General features: G+C 42.6%; 1 protein-coding gene and 1 long non-coding RNA gene across 3 annotated transcripts in view; one reads left to right on the top strand and one right to left on the bottom strand.

Moving 5' to 3' along the window:
* Nucleotides 1-17,961, bottom strand: part of LOC102167132 — a 690,997-nt gene that overhangs the window by 360,814 nt on the left and 312,222 nt on the right. For both annotated transcript variants that reach the window (XR_002346480.1, XR_002346481.1), the window contains one exon: nucleotides 6,542-6,612. This is a non-coding gene — a long non-coding RNA (uncharacterized LOC102167132). The remainder of the gene's footprint in view (nucleotides 1-6,541; nucleotides 6,613-17,961) is intronic.
* On the top strand, nucleotides 8,230-16,765 carry NAA11 (N(alpha)-acetyltransferase 11, NatA catalytic subunit). The gene is made up of 2 exons (XM_005653627.3): nucleotides 8,230-9,078; nucleotides 16,149-16,765. Exon 1 carries the CDS (start codon nucleotides 8,374-8,376, stop codon nucleotides 9,064-9,066), a length of 693 nt encoding a protein of 230 aa, XP_005653684.3. The 5' UTR covers nucleotides 8,230-8,373; the 3' UTR covers nucleotides 9,067-9,078; nucleotides 16,149-16,765.

The following is a 17,961-nucleotide window of genomic DNA, read 5'->3' on the forward strand; positions in this document are numbered from 1 at the left end:
CGCCTCAGAGGAGACTGCAGCCCTGAATAACATCTTTTTTTAGCTTTATGAGATCCCAAGCAAAGAACCCTGGTGGAGTCAGGCTGTACCTAGACTCCAGAGCCACAAAATTCTAACAAATTTATGCTGTTTTAAGCCTCTACCAACATTTATTAATAAAATGATTTATTAACTAATTATAAATTCAATATAAATATTATAAATATACTACATATGCTATATAATCAATATAGCATATGTAATGTAATATATAATATATATTTTATTATATAAATATATTAGAAATTTAAAGTAATAAATTTATAAATTTATTATAAACTATATTCAGTCAAATTATAATGACTATATGCATTACGGTCAGACAATGTTGTACTAAATTAGGATAAAATTAAGTAACTCTAACAACATGGATGAATCCCAAAAACTCAGTGGGTGAAAATACTGCAAATCACAAGTACAGACACTCTGACTTCACTTATACAATTATTCAAATAGAAAAACTCAAAGAATACGTCATTTAAGGACAGATATATCAGTGAGAAATGGTTACTATTCGACAAGTCAAGGTTGAAATTACCTCTGGGGGAGGAAGATATTTGAGAGGGTTATAAAAGAGGCTTCACAGGGTATTAGCCTATTTCTTAGGTTTAGTGGTGAGTATGAGTTTATTTTATCTTTCAAACTCTGCAGATATGTTAGAAGCACTCTTTTATAATGGAAGGCACACTTCACCATTAAGAGAAGACTCTATAGACCTGTAAAAATGTCCCCAAATTCTAGAAAGTTAATCCCTTGTCTTCCAGATTGGAAACTGAGGAATAAGTTCATCGAGGGGAAAAACATTATGTGTGGCTCTCCGAGTGCACTTAAATACAGCAACAGCAGTAACAGCCGTGGCAGTAGTCATGGCTTCAACCTAATTAGCGATGGCAGTTGAGGCAGATTAGCACAGTGAGCCAGGAGACTGGTGACCCAGGTGTCATCTTTGTCTTGTGTTGCATGCTTTGCATGTTCAACCTGTGCTGTGTTGGGGAAGTGACACCGAGGGAAAAAAACCAACTGCTAGTAACAGTGAAAGAGAAAGATACGAAGGCAGAAAATGGAGGGAGAGAACACATTTTAAATAACCTACATTCCTTGAATTAATCAGAAAGTGAGTCATAAGCCAGTGTTCCGCCGGCAGCTTGACTGTGGGTGAATTATGTGTCCCGCCGGACACACAACCTGTGTTCATAACATCGAGACGTTTTGCCCACGCATCCTGAACTGTCAGCAGGGAACTTGCTACAGTGAGGGTCCTGAGAAACTCCAGCAAACCTGAACTCACGATCTTTCCGGATGAAATCTTGAAAGGCAAGCCAGTTCTCTGTTTTGATACTAATTTTTCCAAATCTAATTCTGTTTCTCCAACGCTAGTTCTGAATTTGATGACAATAGCTAAAGCCAATTATTTGACCTACAGCTATGACAGGAGCAACCCCTCGCAGTAAGACTTGGGTAGATATACCCGTGTCTCCTGCACTCTTATCACTTATAACAAAGTGATGCTAAATCACATTTCGCAAAACGTTAATTCTTGTAATCAGAAAGAATCGCTATATATCCCTCAAGTACTGGACATTTCTCACACATTCTACTTTGCAAATTAATTGTAGCCCAGAACTACAGGAATAGTTGTAAACAGGGTGGAACTGTGTATATGTTACTGCTGTGGCTTGAAAAACAGCAAATTATTTACTATAAAGGGTTTTCAGTAACACTGAGGAAAAGAGGACCCACCAGTTTTCTCCTTCTGATGCAAACATTTTCATAATCATTTGCTGTTAGGTTAGAAGAAATGATTTTCCCTTGGTGACTTTCAATTTAACGTCACAGCATTAGGTCGCTGCATCATTCCCCTTCCCCTTGACCCCCACCTGCCACATCAACACCACCAAAATTCACCTGTGCTCGACTTATCATCACAGAACTTCAGAATTAGAACAGACTCAAGACATCATGCAGCTCGACCCAACACTAAAACTACCCTTGGCATGGTTGTTAAACAAACCTTCTTTTTGAAAGAAACACTAGAAAAACAAAACTGAGTTTTCCCCATAGACAATTACTGAGAAGATTTACTAGCTCCTTTAGTTTGAGAAAGAATTCACTTTGTAAGCAGCTGAATTCTGGTGTACACACACACACACCACACACACACACACACACACCACTAATTAAATCAACTGTTTTCAAAATGACAGGACTGTGCAGTGTGGAGATGATACAGCAACAACATTTATAAATGCTGGCAACCAGCTGTGCACCAGGAAACCAAACGCAATTTATGTAGGAGTCTGACATCTATGTTCTCTCTAAAATTCTATGACTGATTTCTCAAGTAGTTTGATTTCTCTCACTTCATCACTCTACTCCCTACTTCACAATACAAATGAGAGTTATTTGGTTGTATCCAATGCTCCAAAGAGATCATGGAATAAAAAACGGCAGTGAGGTTTTTAAAAAGGCTGGTTCCATAACTAACAATGGAATACATTACAAGATTTAAATGAGAAAATGTGCGATAAATTAGTTTTTCCTTTTGTGTCCTTTCAAAAGCTAGAGAGTATTGTTCCCTTGCTTTTTTGTCATCCCAGTACTACTTTTCTTAATCTAATTATTTTGAAAACTATTCACAATTTCTGCTATTCTGTATCTGCTGTATTTCCTTCACCTTTTGCCAAATTTTTGTTCCCATCAAGTACATCTATCAGTTAGCAATTTCCAGGCTTCAAGATAACTTCTTCTACAAAAAATTATATTCGATAACAATAATAACAGTCCTTTGCATGAAGCTCTCATACACATTATCCCATTTCATTCTGAAAATCAAGTAGCAGTGTTGATACATAGATTTCCATCCTCTAGAGGAGAAAAGAAAAAGCCCCCTGGCAAAATAAGTGGCCTGCCCAAGACCACAGGTAAAGAAATGTTTGAGTCAAGAATGGACGTCATACTGCTTCTCAAGTGCCCAGCCTGATATCCGAGAGAACGCTTCTCTTTAGATGTGTCTGCTCGTCTGCAGTCGTCACTCCCCTGCTGCCACTCTTCACCTCCGCTTCTATTTCCATTCACTAGTGTTTATGAGCTTGCACACAAATTGCTGCTGACATAATGCAAACTACAAGCGACTTCTAACAACCTCCAAGACATAGTGCTTGACTTCCTAATGGCACTTAGAGACAACCGGGACACTTATGCGGTAATAGCACAGAACTGATGGAGCGTGTTTCCGGTACCTCTGCCGGCAGGGCTTCCGTTAATGTGAAGAGGTCTTCCCTTCCCACACCTGAGAACAGCAATTCCATGACTATCTCTGAATATTCTGCCTTATCATTCTAAGTGTCTGCAGTATTTAGGTTCTGTGTGTCAGACAGAAAAAAAAAAAAAAAAATTTACATTTACATTTAAAATATAGGCAAGGGAGTCTCCCATTGTGGTGCAGTGGAAACAAATCTGACTAGTACCCATGAGGACACAGGTTTAATTCCCGGCCTCGCTCAGTGGGTTAAGGATCCGGGATTGCTGTGGCTGTGGTGTGGGTTGCAGCTGGGGCTCAGATTCCCCGTTGCTGTGTCTGTGGTGTAGGCCCTTGGCTGCAGCTGACTGGACCTCTAGCCTGGGAACCATATGCCGCTGGTGCAGCCTTAAAAAGCAAACACAAAACAAAACAAAAACATAGTCAATTCCTGTCATTTCTATCAGTCAGGGACCAGCCAGCAAACCATTCCAGGTAATTTAAATTGAGGAAATTAATACATGGGTAATGAGTGATGGAGCAGCTAAGAAGCCAGCAGGGGATGGTGAAGCAAACAAAAGATTATCAATGGCAAGAAACCACCACCACTTCTAGGGCTGGAGGGACAAAGGGGCAAGTCATATTACCAGAGACCACAAGCCATGGTAGCCTAATAGGAAAGCTAGAATTCAGCAGAGGCCGCCACTGGGGAGCTAAAAAGCACAAAGGAAACCAGCCGCTCCCCGAAGATGCCATCTAAGGATAAGCTAGTGGGTGAGAAATACCCTGGCTTCTTCCCGCCTTCCTCTCTCCCATTCCCCCCACCCCCACCCAGCCTCTCCAGGCCCTCCTACGAACTAAACCTACCTGGAGGCTTGGAAAGTAAGTCTGAAACACACTGTTTAAGAGGGAAGGGTCGGAAATGAAGATTAGCACAACAGACAATGACAACCTTCTTCCCAAAGCATAAAAGAGAAGTCTAGAGCTGTAAACTGATTGCTAAATTACGTTCAATTTACTTTCTTTTATATAATGAAAACGATCTGCAGATCTCTGAGTAGCCTAGACATCACAGCATTTGGTACATAATGTAGTTGGTTAGGGAAAATAATGCTAAGTAGCAAAAGTGATGCAGCATAAGTACCATCATATTTTCTCATTACACACGTAAGCAACAATAATGGATATCATTACATAAAAATATGTCCTATAATCATACGATTTATGTGGACTGCATAAAGAAAGGATTTACTTAGCCTGTCTTAATATATATATATATATATATATATATATATATACCTCTAATTATACAGTCATTATAAAAGCATTTACTTAAGACCCACTATGAAGCATACAATTTGCTAGTCCTTGGAGGGTGGGGAGGACTGTATTCATAAGACAGGGTCAAATCCTCAAGAAGTAAGGAAATCAAGTGATCAACACACATAAAACGTAGATATGATTGAGAGGCGCACACAATTTAGGAACTAATTCATTTTTCCAGGGGGATGGGAGTCAAGGAAGACTATATAAAAGAGAGGATATTTGAGCCAAATCTGAAAAGGAAGAATCAAAGCAAATGCGACATTTCTCCAAAGGCTTTCCAGGCCCTTCTACTGTACACACAATTATCATTAAAACCATTGCCTACATATCACCCTCTGGATCAACTGCAATGCCGAATCATCTGCCTACTTCAAGACAATGCTTAAAAGAATCCCTCACATTTGCATCCACTTGACATTACAAGAAACCTAGCAGAGCTATTCTTAATTTTAGGATCCTTAAGCCTTGCATGCTATGGTATTACTTTCTTTTTAAGTCATTCTCAACTCTGTCCCCTTGCCATCCTGCTTCCTATATACTACTGAATATTTTATAGCAGTGGATCTTTGTTCTAATTTGTTTTCTTTTCCAGTACAACCCAAGAGCCATATAGACCTACAATTCACATTGACCCAAATTCCTTGAAACCATATTGAAAGACTTTGCTTCCCCACATTTGGAAAGGGATTTAGATAACATTGTATATACTGGAGACTCTGCCCTCATCCAGGATGCTATGGCCTTCTGTTAGCCACTCCCTCACTGAAAGATGAGATCCCTAAATCTTACCATTTGTGTAGATTACATGTTACAAAGCCTTTAAAAAAATATGGTGATGTCTGTTTCAGATTCATTACTTGGGACATTACATACCTATAGCAATAGCAATGAGGTCCTCTTCCACGATAAAAACTAATCTCAAGGTCCCAAAGCCCGCCCAAATGTCACATATGTCCACCCTCTTGGGTATAGCTACCTATTGCTTACATAGCATATTAGATAAGCTTCCTTTCCAAAGCTCTGATTGCATCCAATTTAAAGGAACATCCCAAAGCCACAACCTTCATCACAAGAAGCCAAACATTCTTTTCCCTTCATTAAACAAACCTAGTAGAGTACCCAGCAACTAAGCTTTCTTGGCAATCATAAGCCCATGCATTTTCATGCTGTGAGGAAAAATGACCTGTTTTAGGTGTGAACATAGATGACAAAAAACAGCCCAATGTTTAGCATGAATCCATCCTTTCCTGACCTCTCTGACTATAGCTATTCCCCACACAGTCAGAGCACTCCTAAAGACACAATCCCATTCTAATGTCAGCCTAACAAATAGGCAAGTTTATTCTTCTCTGCAAATAGAGAAAGCTGGGTTCGTATTAAACCCGGACTGTTTGCTCCTATTTCAATGCAAGAAGAGCTTCATGACTGTCTTACAGCCACTGCCCACTGTTCAAACAAAGCATTAACTTCAAAACCTTTTTTTTCAAAGTTATTGACCTCATATTTTAAGTAGATATGCCCTGTCAATGGCCATAAAAGGGGTGGACTTGGAATATTTAGCAACATGAGAAAGTAGAAAATTCTTCTTTGCTATCTAGTCTTACTCACACGACTGAATTTATAATTTTCGGTCTTATTTATGGTTATGGACAATGGAGGGAGCGATGCGAGTTCATCACCTCAGCAGACACAGACGTGTCACTCACTTAGCACCGGTTACACCTTTTACCATATGTGTGTGTGATATCACAAAATGTGCTTCTGCTCCTCAAGCGACTTGGGCGCAGAAATGCTCTGAGTCACACGACAGCCAAAGCGGCTGAGACTTCACTTTGCTAGGCCCAACAACCTGCCTCTGAAAACTCTTTCTGTTGTTGCCTTACTCGCAGATGAGGTCTCGGATTCAGGACAAATCAGAATCAAACAAATAAAACTTACCGATTAGCAGGGTGCCTCTCCTTCCCAAATTTTTACAGGCCCCAGGATCTTTTTCATTTTGCTTTCATGGCCTATGGAATGAAAAAGGTAAAGAAATGATAGATAAGTAATTGTGCACATTTTCTACTTGAGTTAGAGCATAACCATGACCTAGCTCATGATACAAGAAAAGAGACTATCTAATAAAAATAGACTAAATTGTGGTGTTTGAGTCTCCAGGTAATGATATGCAAGGAAATGGGAAAGGAAAATTGTATAAGATACATAGATAATTCTAAGGTTTATACTTAGGTTGCATGCAAGTAGTGCTAATAAAATGTGACTTCTTTTCTCTCTTAAAGAAATATCCCGATGGTATAAAAATTTTAAAATGTATCTAGAAACGTAACTTGGGATTTATGATAAAGGCAAAAATACAATACAGTGGAGGAAGGATGATTTTTTCCAAAAAATAAAAAATGGTCTTAGATGGCTAGAATATCCACGTAAGCAAAAACATCTGAACCTGTAGTTCACAACATATACAAAAATAAATTCCAATAGATTGCATATATAAACATTAAGTGTAAAACAATAAAGCTTTCAGGAAAAAAACAGAAGGATATATCTGTGACCTTGGAGTTGGCGAAGATTTCTTAAAGAGGACAAAAAAGCATTAACCATGAAATGTAAAAAAGTGTACAAATTAGACTATATTAAAATTCCTAGTTGGTGTCAAAAACCATCAAGAGAATGAAAAATCAACCAACAGAGGAGGATGCTATTCACTATAAATATATCTGACAAAGGATTCCTATTCAGAATATACATATTTTAAGCACTTAAATATTAATTTAAAAACCTCACACAACCCAAGAGAAAAATGAACAAAAGACAACCACATGACAAAAAAAGAGTAGAGAATGGCTAATAAGCACGTTAAAAAAGGTGCTCAACTTCATTAGAGAAATGCAAAATAAAAGCATAATATTACATTACTTCCATCTTCTCACCCCCACTGGCTAAAGTAAAAAAGATGAAATACCCAATGTTGAAAATGTGGAGCAATCATTTTGGAAAATTTCTTGGCAGTATTTGTATAGAACATCATCATGTCTTCCGACGCAGTATTTCTAATCCTATGTAAATACGCATGTGGTAATGAAAAACATGCTCCAGAACTTTCAGCTACGCTAGTCATACTAACGAACAAGACGCCGAATGGGTGAATAAATGGATACACTTAGGCAGTGAAATACGAAACCGGAAAGAGTGTCAAGACCTCTCAACTACGCACAAGTATCCGGCGGAGTGTGCGCACTAGAACTGCATGTACATAAGGACTTAGAAATGCAGGTCATAGTCACTCTCAGGACCAGGACGGGGAGGACTGGAAGGAGGCCCCCAGGGGCCTTGTGCGCGCTGGCAGTGTTCCAGCTCTTGCTCTAAATGCCAGTTACCTGAGTTTATCCTGTTCGTGCAGATTTATACAGACGTATCAAATTAAACAGTTACAGCTTAAACAAAGAATAATGACAGCAATGGTTCAAACACTGCGTTAAAACCCCTGAGATTACGATGAACCCCGCTCCCCCCCCCCCCGCAGGCATGCGCGCGCGCACACGCACAAGGAGAGGAGGACCTCATTGGTTGGGACTGGGTGCGCACCTCCGGAAGCCGCAGCTTAGCACCGCCCCTTCCGCCTCGCGGTCCTCCCGCCTTCCCGCCTTCCCGCCTCCACGCGATCGCGCCGTCCCGCCCCACGCCTCCAGACCCCTGGACTCCAGCCCCAAACGCCCACACGCGGCCCCCGGTGCTCGGCCGCAGCCTCTCCGCCGCCGTCCGCCGCCGTCATGAACATCCGCAGTGCCCGGCCGGACGACCTGATGAACATGCAGCACTGCAACCTCCTCTGCCTTCCCGAGAACTACCAGATGAAGTACTATTTCTACCACGGCCTCTCCTGGCCGCAGCTCTCGTACATCGCTGAGGACGAGGGCGGGAAGATTGTGGGCTACGTCCTGGCCAAGATGGAAGAGGACCCCGACGACGTACCCCACGGACACATCACCTCCCTGGCCGTAAAGCGCTCGCACCGGCGCCTCGGCCTGGCGCAGAAGCTGATGGACCAGGCCTCCCGGGCCATGGTGGAGAACTTCGGCGCCGAGTACGTGTCTCTGCACGTGCGGAAGAGCAACCGGGCAGCCCTGCACCTCTATTCCAACACCCTCAACTTTGAGGTGAGCGAGGTGGAGCCCAAATATTACGCAGACGGAGAAGACGCCTATGCCATGAAGCGGGACCTCTCGCAGATGGCCGGTGCGCTGAGGCGGCAGCTGGAGCTGAGGGCGAAGGGCGGCTCTGCGGTGCTGGGCCCCGGGGAGCGCCCGGAGACGCAGGGCAGCACACGCCCTGCTTCCAGAGAGGCTGGTCAGGAGGAGAAGAACCCGGCCACTGACGGCAGTGGCAGTGACAAGGACCCCAGCCAGGCCACCGAAAGCACGGACGCCCAAGGCAGCTCAGAGGACTCCGACTCCACCTCCTAGAGCCTGCTTCAGGTATGGATTCTCTCTCCCCGGATCCAGCCTACCTCCCCTAAATTCCTGCACCAGACCTGGTCAGCCCTTGCGCATCCCACTCCGGCCCTGACGGGTTTCGCCCAAAACCACCTGTCGACCTTGCAGAGAAGGGTAGAACGAGCTGGGGGAAAACTCATTGCTCCTTCTATGGGAGTTCTCGTTGTGGCGCAGTGGAAACCAATCCGACTAGGAACCATGAGGTTGCGGGTTCGATCCCTGGCATCTGGCCCTGGCATCAGGCCCCGGTCAGTGGGTTAAGGATCTGGTGTTGCCGTGAGCCGTCGTGTAGGTCACAGACGCGGCTCGGATCTGGCTTTGCGGTGGCTCTGGTGTAGGCCGGCGGCAGCAGCCCCGATTGGACCCTTAGCCTGGGAACCTCCATATGCCGCAGGTGTGGCCCTAAAAGGACAAAAGACCAAAAAAAAAAAAAAGTTAATACGACTCATACGTGCTGAAAGTAGTTTAAATTACATACAAGAAACAAGCATTTATCCTGCCTTTTCAATATGAGTTGTATTTCAGGGTATCCACAAAGTTCAGAAAAGATATTTCTTCTTTAGAGAATGACAGCTAATAAAAGCAAAAAAAAAAAAAAATGAAAGAATTATAAAATTACCATTTTGCAGCTCTTGAAATAATAGATCTAGCTAATTGTCATTAGTGGCAAATACTATTAGGTGAAAGTTGGAGGAGTTTGCAGTGTTGGATCGGACTAACAACACGAAGTCACTAATATCGCTATAAGGGGAACAAATATTATGTGCCTCCTAATGCAACAGGAAGTGCACAGTGATACCTGTGAAATATTCTTGCCAAAAGAAAATTGTGTGTGTGTGTGTGTGTATAAACTTCATCTTGAATCCAAGGCCCTCGATATAACTACCATATATATATATATATATATATATATAAAATAAAAGCACATGTGAAGCTACAATCAGCCAAATCCAGAATGAGAGACTTTCTACAGAACAACAAATGACCTGATCATTTTTTTTAAAAGGGAGGAGGAATTTATCTGTTAAAACAAATTCCAGAGATACATTAAGCAAATACAATCATCATGGACATTCATCGATTTAAATAAGTCAAATATAAGACATTTTGAAATGACCAGGTAAAATTTGAACATGGACTGTATGCTATTAAGGAATTGTTAGTAATTTTAAGTGAGCCAAATGGTATTGTAGTATCATGTTTTTAAAAAAGATGTCCTTATCTGTTAGAGATACATACTGAGATAATTAGAGTTGAAATAATATTAGGCATAGGATACTTTAAAATACTCCAGTGGGGGAAAAAAGGAAAATAAAGAAGGTCGGGAGACAAAATAAAGAAGGCACACAGACAAAAATAAGAAGGGCAGCATATGCAGCAATTGTTGAAGTTGGGTAGTGGGTACTTGGGGGATGCATTCTGCTATTCTCTAAGTGTGTGAAAATCAACAGGAAACGGCAAAGAACAAAAACAACTATTGTTCTCCTCCTCCATGCTAATGCAATACTAAGCAGCCACTGAAAAGTAGTTTTAGAAGACTGTCATTTCCCTTCAGGAACTTTTTAACACCTTAAGAATTTAAAAGGTCAATGAGAAGCTTTAACTTCTAAACACAGACACTTTACCCTTAACATGTGAAAAAGACACCTTTCTCAGAATAAAGCTCAGTCATGAGTCACACGCACTGCATACAATGAAAATAAATGCTGTCTGATTAATTTACTCATTCGTAAAAATTTATATTTGCCTGCCATGAGGCTTGCAGCCTGCTATACACAAGTGATTAGTGAAGGCTGATGTTTACATTAATAGCATTGGCGAGTAAGAGGACTGTATTTTTGGTACCTTTTCATTTTGAAACCCAGTCTGTATAGCACACTAACCCCATTATATTTTCATTCACTTTTGGTTCCATACATTATGAAAATTCAGATACAGTAAGTTCAGACAGGTTAGAAGGAGCCTATATGCAGCGGAGTCTTTACATCTGGCTTTTAACCACCTGAAGGTTCCACAATGACCTGCCTGAACTGTGGTGGCCTGAGTGAAGGTTCCATTCATTTGGTCTCAGCTTAAGACAAAAGCAGCAGAGCAGTCTCAAACGGAAGGTCAAATTAAAACCCAAGGCCTTAGGAGAAGTGTTGTCCGATTTTTACCTGCCCTAAAGATCCTAGAGGGCTCCGTCAAGAGTTTATTTAAACGAACGAGCCTTTTAAAAAGTTACCAGTTTCGGATTCCTGCGTAGTAGGACTCGTGTGATGTCGGTCTTTGTGGTGGTTGGCTTCACTCTGGGTAAGATTTTTTTAAGTAGAACAAAGATAACTAGAGATAGATTTATCACTGTATATATATATAGTTTTATCTATTATGTATATGTGTATATATATATAATTTGATGAATTCAAAAGCACTTGTATCTGCTCTGAGAAAGAAAAATAACCGTCACCCTAGTAGGGGAAGAGAAAATAATAATAGTAAGAAAATTACTGTGTGGCAGCTGTAAATCTCCCGGTGGTGAAACTCGGGTAAAACTCAGGAATAATTGAAATGGTCCTTTCTACTGCTGCAGCCGCGCTTTGCTTCTAAGATGAAAGAGATGCGTCCTGCACTTAGCATCACTGTCCTCCAGGTGACATCTGCTGAGACGCCTCCACTGGCTCCACCCAGTCTTGGTCCTCACTAGTCCCTTCTGGGTCCTTTCCTTTCAGAGGTCTCCTCGGGTCTTGGGTGCTCTCTGCCACGTTTGGGCCATTGCGCAAGGGTATTAGTGTGCACAGGCGAACGGTTCTAAAATGAAGCTCCTAATCACAAGAGCCTAATGCAGTGACAGCTAATTTCTCACATCCCGGTCCAGTGTGAGCCAGCAGCGGAGCGGGGCGGTGGAAGGCAGAGGCGAACAGGACTCCACCTGTTCCTTCGCCCCCTTTGACAGTCTGGGGAAGCCTAAGGACCCCTTCCCAGAACACTGTCTCGTAAAGGTATGAAAATCCACGGGATTACAAAGGAAACCAATGTTACTGAACTACAATTATCATTTACTTTAAAGTAAACTTGGGTTACATATGGGCCTTTGTCTTTGCATATGTAATTTAAAAATCTAGCAATGGGTCTAGCACTGTTTTTTTCAAAGAAAATTTGAGTATAAATGCTATTAGAGAGATCTCCAATAGTTGTAATAGAATATAAAAATACCTGTGATTGGTACTGGTGACAAAGACAAGTGTTGTGACGACTATGCACTGGTGTCTATGCGTAGTTGAAGGAAATGCTAAATTTCAGCTAGAGGTATTAGTGAAAACAGAGAATATTTTTTGTTCCAAATCCGAGTTCGTGGTTCTCCTAATTGGATGAATGGATCCCAGGTCAGGACCCCCTGATTGAATGCCTCTGCCATGTTCTGGAATCCTGTGTCCTCCGTGGTTCACATGCATTCAGCTTGCAGATGAGAGAAGACAAAACACATGGGGTTCCGTCAGTCCCGTTCTCCCAACGACTCTCGGGGAGGCTCGGGAATGCCGTTCCGTTGAGGGCCCAGGAGGCAAAGGAAGGCGTCCTGGGAGCCACACGGCATCGTTGGTGCAGCACAGGCAGACACCTGGTGGTGCCGTGGGCTGTGGCCCTGCTTCCGGGCCCTGCTCCAGAGCACGGCAGAGGGAACTCAGGCTGTCTGGGGCTGTCGGCTTCGTCACGTGACGCGTGTGTCTTCTGCTCTTGCCCAGAGCTCTGTGGGGAAAGCTGATATCCTGCTGTGGTGCTGCCTTTATGCCCTTCGTTTGCATCTGAGGAATGACTCCTCTCCTCGGAAGTCCCCCAGGTGTCCCCAGCTTCAGGTAGCATCCCTCCCTCACCGCCCTCCACAGGGCTTCGCTGGGACGTACACCTCGTGCCTGGACGGGAAAAGGCTACCGTGGAGAAAGAAAGGGGAAAAACTAAAAGGTCAGCTCTGCAGAAGTATTATCCTTTCCCAACTGCTGCATCCCTCCCGTGGAGCTGGAGTTAAATGCCTAGAGAAGAAAGTCCTAAAAGGAATCTTCGCATGTTCCCTTTTCTTTTGAGTCTGGGCATCAGACAGTTAAAGTTAGAAGATGTAGAAGTGATGGTGAGTAGAGCAGGTGGCAAAGGAGACTGGATGTCTTCATCTCCTCAGATCACTCAGGACACGGGCGGACACGGCGGCCTAGGTGGTGCTCTAAGGACTGTGTGTGAGCTCTCCCTTAAGTCTCCTGCTCTTCCTCTGAAGTAGCTGCGGCCACTCCATCTTACAGACGAGGGCTGCCTGTCACTCAGACAGGAAGCAGAGAACAGGGTGCAGACCCAGGTGCTGAACCTCCACCACGGCCAGGACCACATAGACCGGCCCTGTGAGTTGCTCAGCGTGAAACCACACACCCAGTTCTTCTGCAAATTCTAGCTCTTAACACAATCTGGAGTAATAGTAACCATCCAGGCTCTTTTCTTCTCCACGGTAATCAGATGATAGAATGTTGTGTATGAGCAGCAACAGTTTGCAGTCTTGGAAGGGAGATGCATCTTAATGATTAAAATAGCTTTCACTGACAAGCTGAATGTCAAAGCGTTCAGCCGAATCAACGCTCATCAACAGCAAAGTTTCTAGGGAGCCATAGCAATGAAGACAGGTCAGTTCAAAACATGCTAGTCGAGGCAGGAATACCGTCAAATTGATGCTCATCGCCTGACAAGAAATATGTGGATGATTAATAACAAGAAAGGGGAAAAAGGCAAGATCTCTGCGTCTTCCGTGGAGCTGGCAACAGGGACTCAACCAAGGTTACTTCAGTGACTCTCCCTTTCTGGTTTATTCTTTCTGTCGCTCAGCTGTCATCCTAACAAAAAGTTGTTAAATGTTCACATGAGCATTCACTGAAATAGACTGTTCTTAATTTTACCAGACAACTAATTAGAACCGGAATGATAGAAGAAGATACAGAAGCAAGTTCGAGACTGACAGGTCTGGTAAATTCCTAGTGTAACCTTACCCCAGATATGCCAGAAACCATAGATTTCAAATGCAGCTGCACTCTATGACGAGAAGGAGGGGAGGGGGCTGGGAAGAGAGAAAGTATTATTTTAAAACCCTCATCAGATACCCTTTGTTGAATTAGTTATAATGTCTAACAGTGTCACTTTTCTGTCAGTGTGTCCTGGGCAGTCAGGATGGCCGGAAGACTGACTCCGTCAGGGGTGACAGACGCAAGTAGAGGCTTTTCCTAAATTTGGTGCTCGCCACGCTGAGGAGCTTTACGGTAGAAGAGAAGGTGATAAAAATTCTGTGAATGACAGTGGTTCAAAGAGCCTTTCTGAAGACATTCTGCAGTGCTGTTCTACCTTTAGACTTAAATCCTCAGAACATCATTGGGCCTTTTTTTTAAGTCAAAAAAATTCTCTTTTGTTTTCATTTAGTCAGAAAGTCATGTTAACAATTAACTGATTTCTCAGGCTGCCTTCCTTTACGGAATTCTGCTAATGTAAATAAAAATTTGAACTTAATTAGCAAATAAATTAAGGGCTATGTTATTTGCATTTTATGTTCATGAAAAATTTCTACACTTAAATAGAAAACTACGCTGTTATTTATTACAGTAGTATTTGATTTTTTGAAATATAATGTCTTTAAAATATGCTCTATTTTTTTTGGTTGGGGGGGCTTCACCTGTGGCATATGGAAGTTCCCAGGCTAGGGGTTGAATCGGAGCTATAGCTACCAGCCTGAATCACAGCAAAGTGGGATCCTTAACCGGCTGAGCGAGGCCAGGGATCGAACCTGTGTCCTCATGGATACTAGTCAGGTTCATTACCGCTGAACCATGATGGGAGGGAAATCCAGTATGTGCTGGGAAAAATAGAAGAATGCTTGGTTTTACATGCCTCTCTTAACAGTCTTTGAAACAAACTGAGAAGAGTAAGTGATGATGGACTTTCAGACCTACTCTCCCACACCTCTGGACTCTTCCGTTGCAGCAGACGCACTTAAATAATAAAATTTTGTATCATATGTGTCTGACTTTCCTGCAACTTAATTTACGGTTGTTATTCTGGGAACCAACCCATCTGTAATTATGATTTTGGCTTTTCTGTAATTATAATTTTGTACAAAAATGCTTTTAACTGCTCTGTGCATAATAGTCAACCTTTATCTTACTACTTCAGCGTGCATTTGCTAGATGGGAAAAGATAATGCATCTTTACAGTTGTGAAGTTCAGTTGTTTAGTTACGTTCGTAGTTAACTCAGTAATGCGCAGCAATACATAACTAGCTTTCAATTAACTTACAAATTTTATTCACATAGCATATAAACCTTTCATAAGGATAGGGCCCATGTCTTATTTGCCTTGTTTCCTTAACTCCTGGCAATTGTTCACTCATGGTAGGTCCTCAGTTAACAGTCACTGAAGGAGGGAAGGAAGGACCCTCCCAAATTACCAGTGCAGAACTTCAAAATGGAAAGGAGAGAAAATGTACTTAAGAGACTACTTCCTATTACTTAATGTAATGAGGCCATTTTTAAGTCATGAATAAAGGGACATAATGGGTATTTTGGTTTCATCCGCAGGCCTCATAGAAAATAAGACCCACGGAATTGGACACATCTAGTTTATCAAGAACTTTAAAGGCCTTTCATTTCTTTAGAATTGAAATAAATTTCTTTCTGAGTGGAATAGGATGGGATAGAATTTGAAAATGAAAAGCAAAAATATCATGGTTTATTTGGGTTTAAAATAGGATCTTTGGGGTAGATCTGAGCCTTTCATTGTTCTCCGCGCTCCCCTTTGGGCAGAAACTGCTTTTAGGTGTTAGGAAAAGTCCACGCTCCCCACTCCCCACCCCACCTCGTGGCAGGGAGGCAGAGAGGCCCAGATCCGTCTGAGTTCTCACCGGCTTCTGTGGAGCCATGTCTAGTCTAAACTGGCTCTTGGTGCCCTGTAGATCTGCTGCCAGAGTCTGTCGCTGGTTCAACCAGTCCTGTACCCTGTGAGCGGTCAGAGCCTGCAGCCTGCCTTTGCTTATTTACGCTCTTCTCACTTCTCAACAGCATCCCAGGCCCTCGTCGGCCACGTCTGCCCTCGGAGCCCTGGCTTAGCCTGTGTCTGCTCTTCAGCATCGGCTCGGGGGTCATCTCATGACCCTGATGGCTTCTCCTCAACTCTCAACCTCCCACACACCTTGCTGGGATCGTGACGGATTACGTGGACACGCGCCTGCTGCCCAAGAGCGAGCGAAGGAAACTGGAGGCCTGCATCACAGAACCTTCCCCAGCCAACTCGCGCCATGCTGCCACTTTATTCTGGTTGTAGTAGTCCTGGGTCGGGTGTGGTTGTCTCTTCCTAGAATGCCGACCAGGAAGGAAGCAGGGCAAACGCCTGAAGCTCCTCTGCTTGCAGTTTTTGCCATTATTTATCTGGATTTTTGTCCTTGGGGGGTAGTCAGGACCATCAGGTCAGGCCTCATGGCCCTTCTTCCGTCTTTGCCTTTTTCGGCAGAAGTAGCCACTGCATCTTCCTTTCTCTGCGAACCTGTCCTCTGTCGTGTCCTCCCCTTTTCCTGAGGAGGTGTTCTTCTCGGGGGGCGGCGAGGGCTTTGACCGTGCAATCAGAGCTTGGAGATTTCAGGGAAAGGACAACCAGTAATTAAACTGGAATATCTAATCTGCTTGTTTGTGTCAATTTGTACTCTTTGGTGGTGGTTGTTTCTAGCGCCGCAACTTGCGATTTATTGAGTCTCTGTAATATTAGTTCAGGGCTTTTTTGAACAATATATTTAGTCCTCTCAGCAACCCGAGGAGGTGGGTATTATTATGCTTACTTTTAGATGGGGAAGCTGAGGCTCAAAGAAGTGACGTAAACATCTCGGATCTGAACCTGGGTCTCCGGATTCAAAGCCGAAGAGCCGTGTGTATATTCCTGTTGCTGCTTTTTGCATTTTATTTATAAAAGTGTGAAAACTGTAGCAAAAAGGGAGACTCTACTGTTTTAAAATGTTAAGTGCTGACTTAATACATGGCAACTGTATGTCATTTCAAATATTTATATAAACCACCATTATAATCCTGTTTACTGTTTTTCCCCAGTAAAAATAAGGCAAAGCATTTTGACCATTTTTGACAAAGTACAGTGAAAAGTGACCAGATAAATCCAGAGTTATCATTCCTTTGTTGTTTTTATGTTCACTTAATGTGAATTACCATATTATATAACATTTCTCATGTTTAAATTTTAACGAAGACTCGTGTATATGGTTTTAAGTCAAAGCCCTGACATTAACCATCTGATGACAGGAGATAAGTCTGTTCTCTGTAAAATCATAATCAGCCCTGCTAAGCTCTTCCTACAAATCTACTCTAGGAATGTCTACCTAACGGTAAGGGATTGCCCGGGGCAGGCATGCAAGTTTTTTTTCTTTTTTTTTTACCTCATGTCTATCTTTCCGTCTTTCCTTTTTTTCTTTTTAATTTTCTCTTCCAACTCTAAAGGTATTTTATTCCTTCCCCTCAAGCATGTGTTTATTTTTAAATATTACAGCTTTCTAACATCTGTCTCGAGGGCAGCATAATCTTACTGATGAAATATTCCATGTTTTCCTTGAGCCCTTGTCCGTGTGTCTTTGTGTTAACAGCTTAGCAGATGGGGAAACAGAAGGAGGAGGCTCAGCTTTTACCTGATGCTTCTGTCCAGCACCAGGCACACTACTGTCTCTAGTAACCTGATGACAGGAATTGGAGTAACTGGAAAATAAGAAACGATACCTGGCTCTTGCAGTCTTATTTACTAAAACTACTGGCTGACTGTTACATCCTTTTTCCCAGTCTCATGCCAGCAGGAGAGAGAATTACAGCAACCTACCTGGTT

The sequence above is a fragment of the Sus scrofa genome, chromosome 8, assembly GCF_000003025.6.
Source record: "Sus scrofa isolate TJ Tabasco breed Duroc chromosome 8, Sscrofa11.1, whole genome shotgun sequence".
In the NCBI taxonomy this organism is placed as follows: Eukaryota; Metazoa; Chordata; class Mammalia; order Artiodactyla; family Suidae; genus Sus; species Sus scrofa.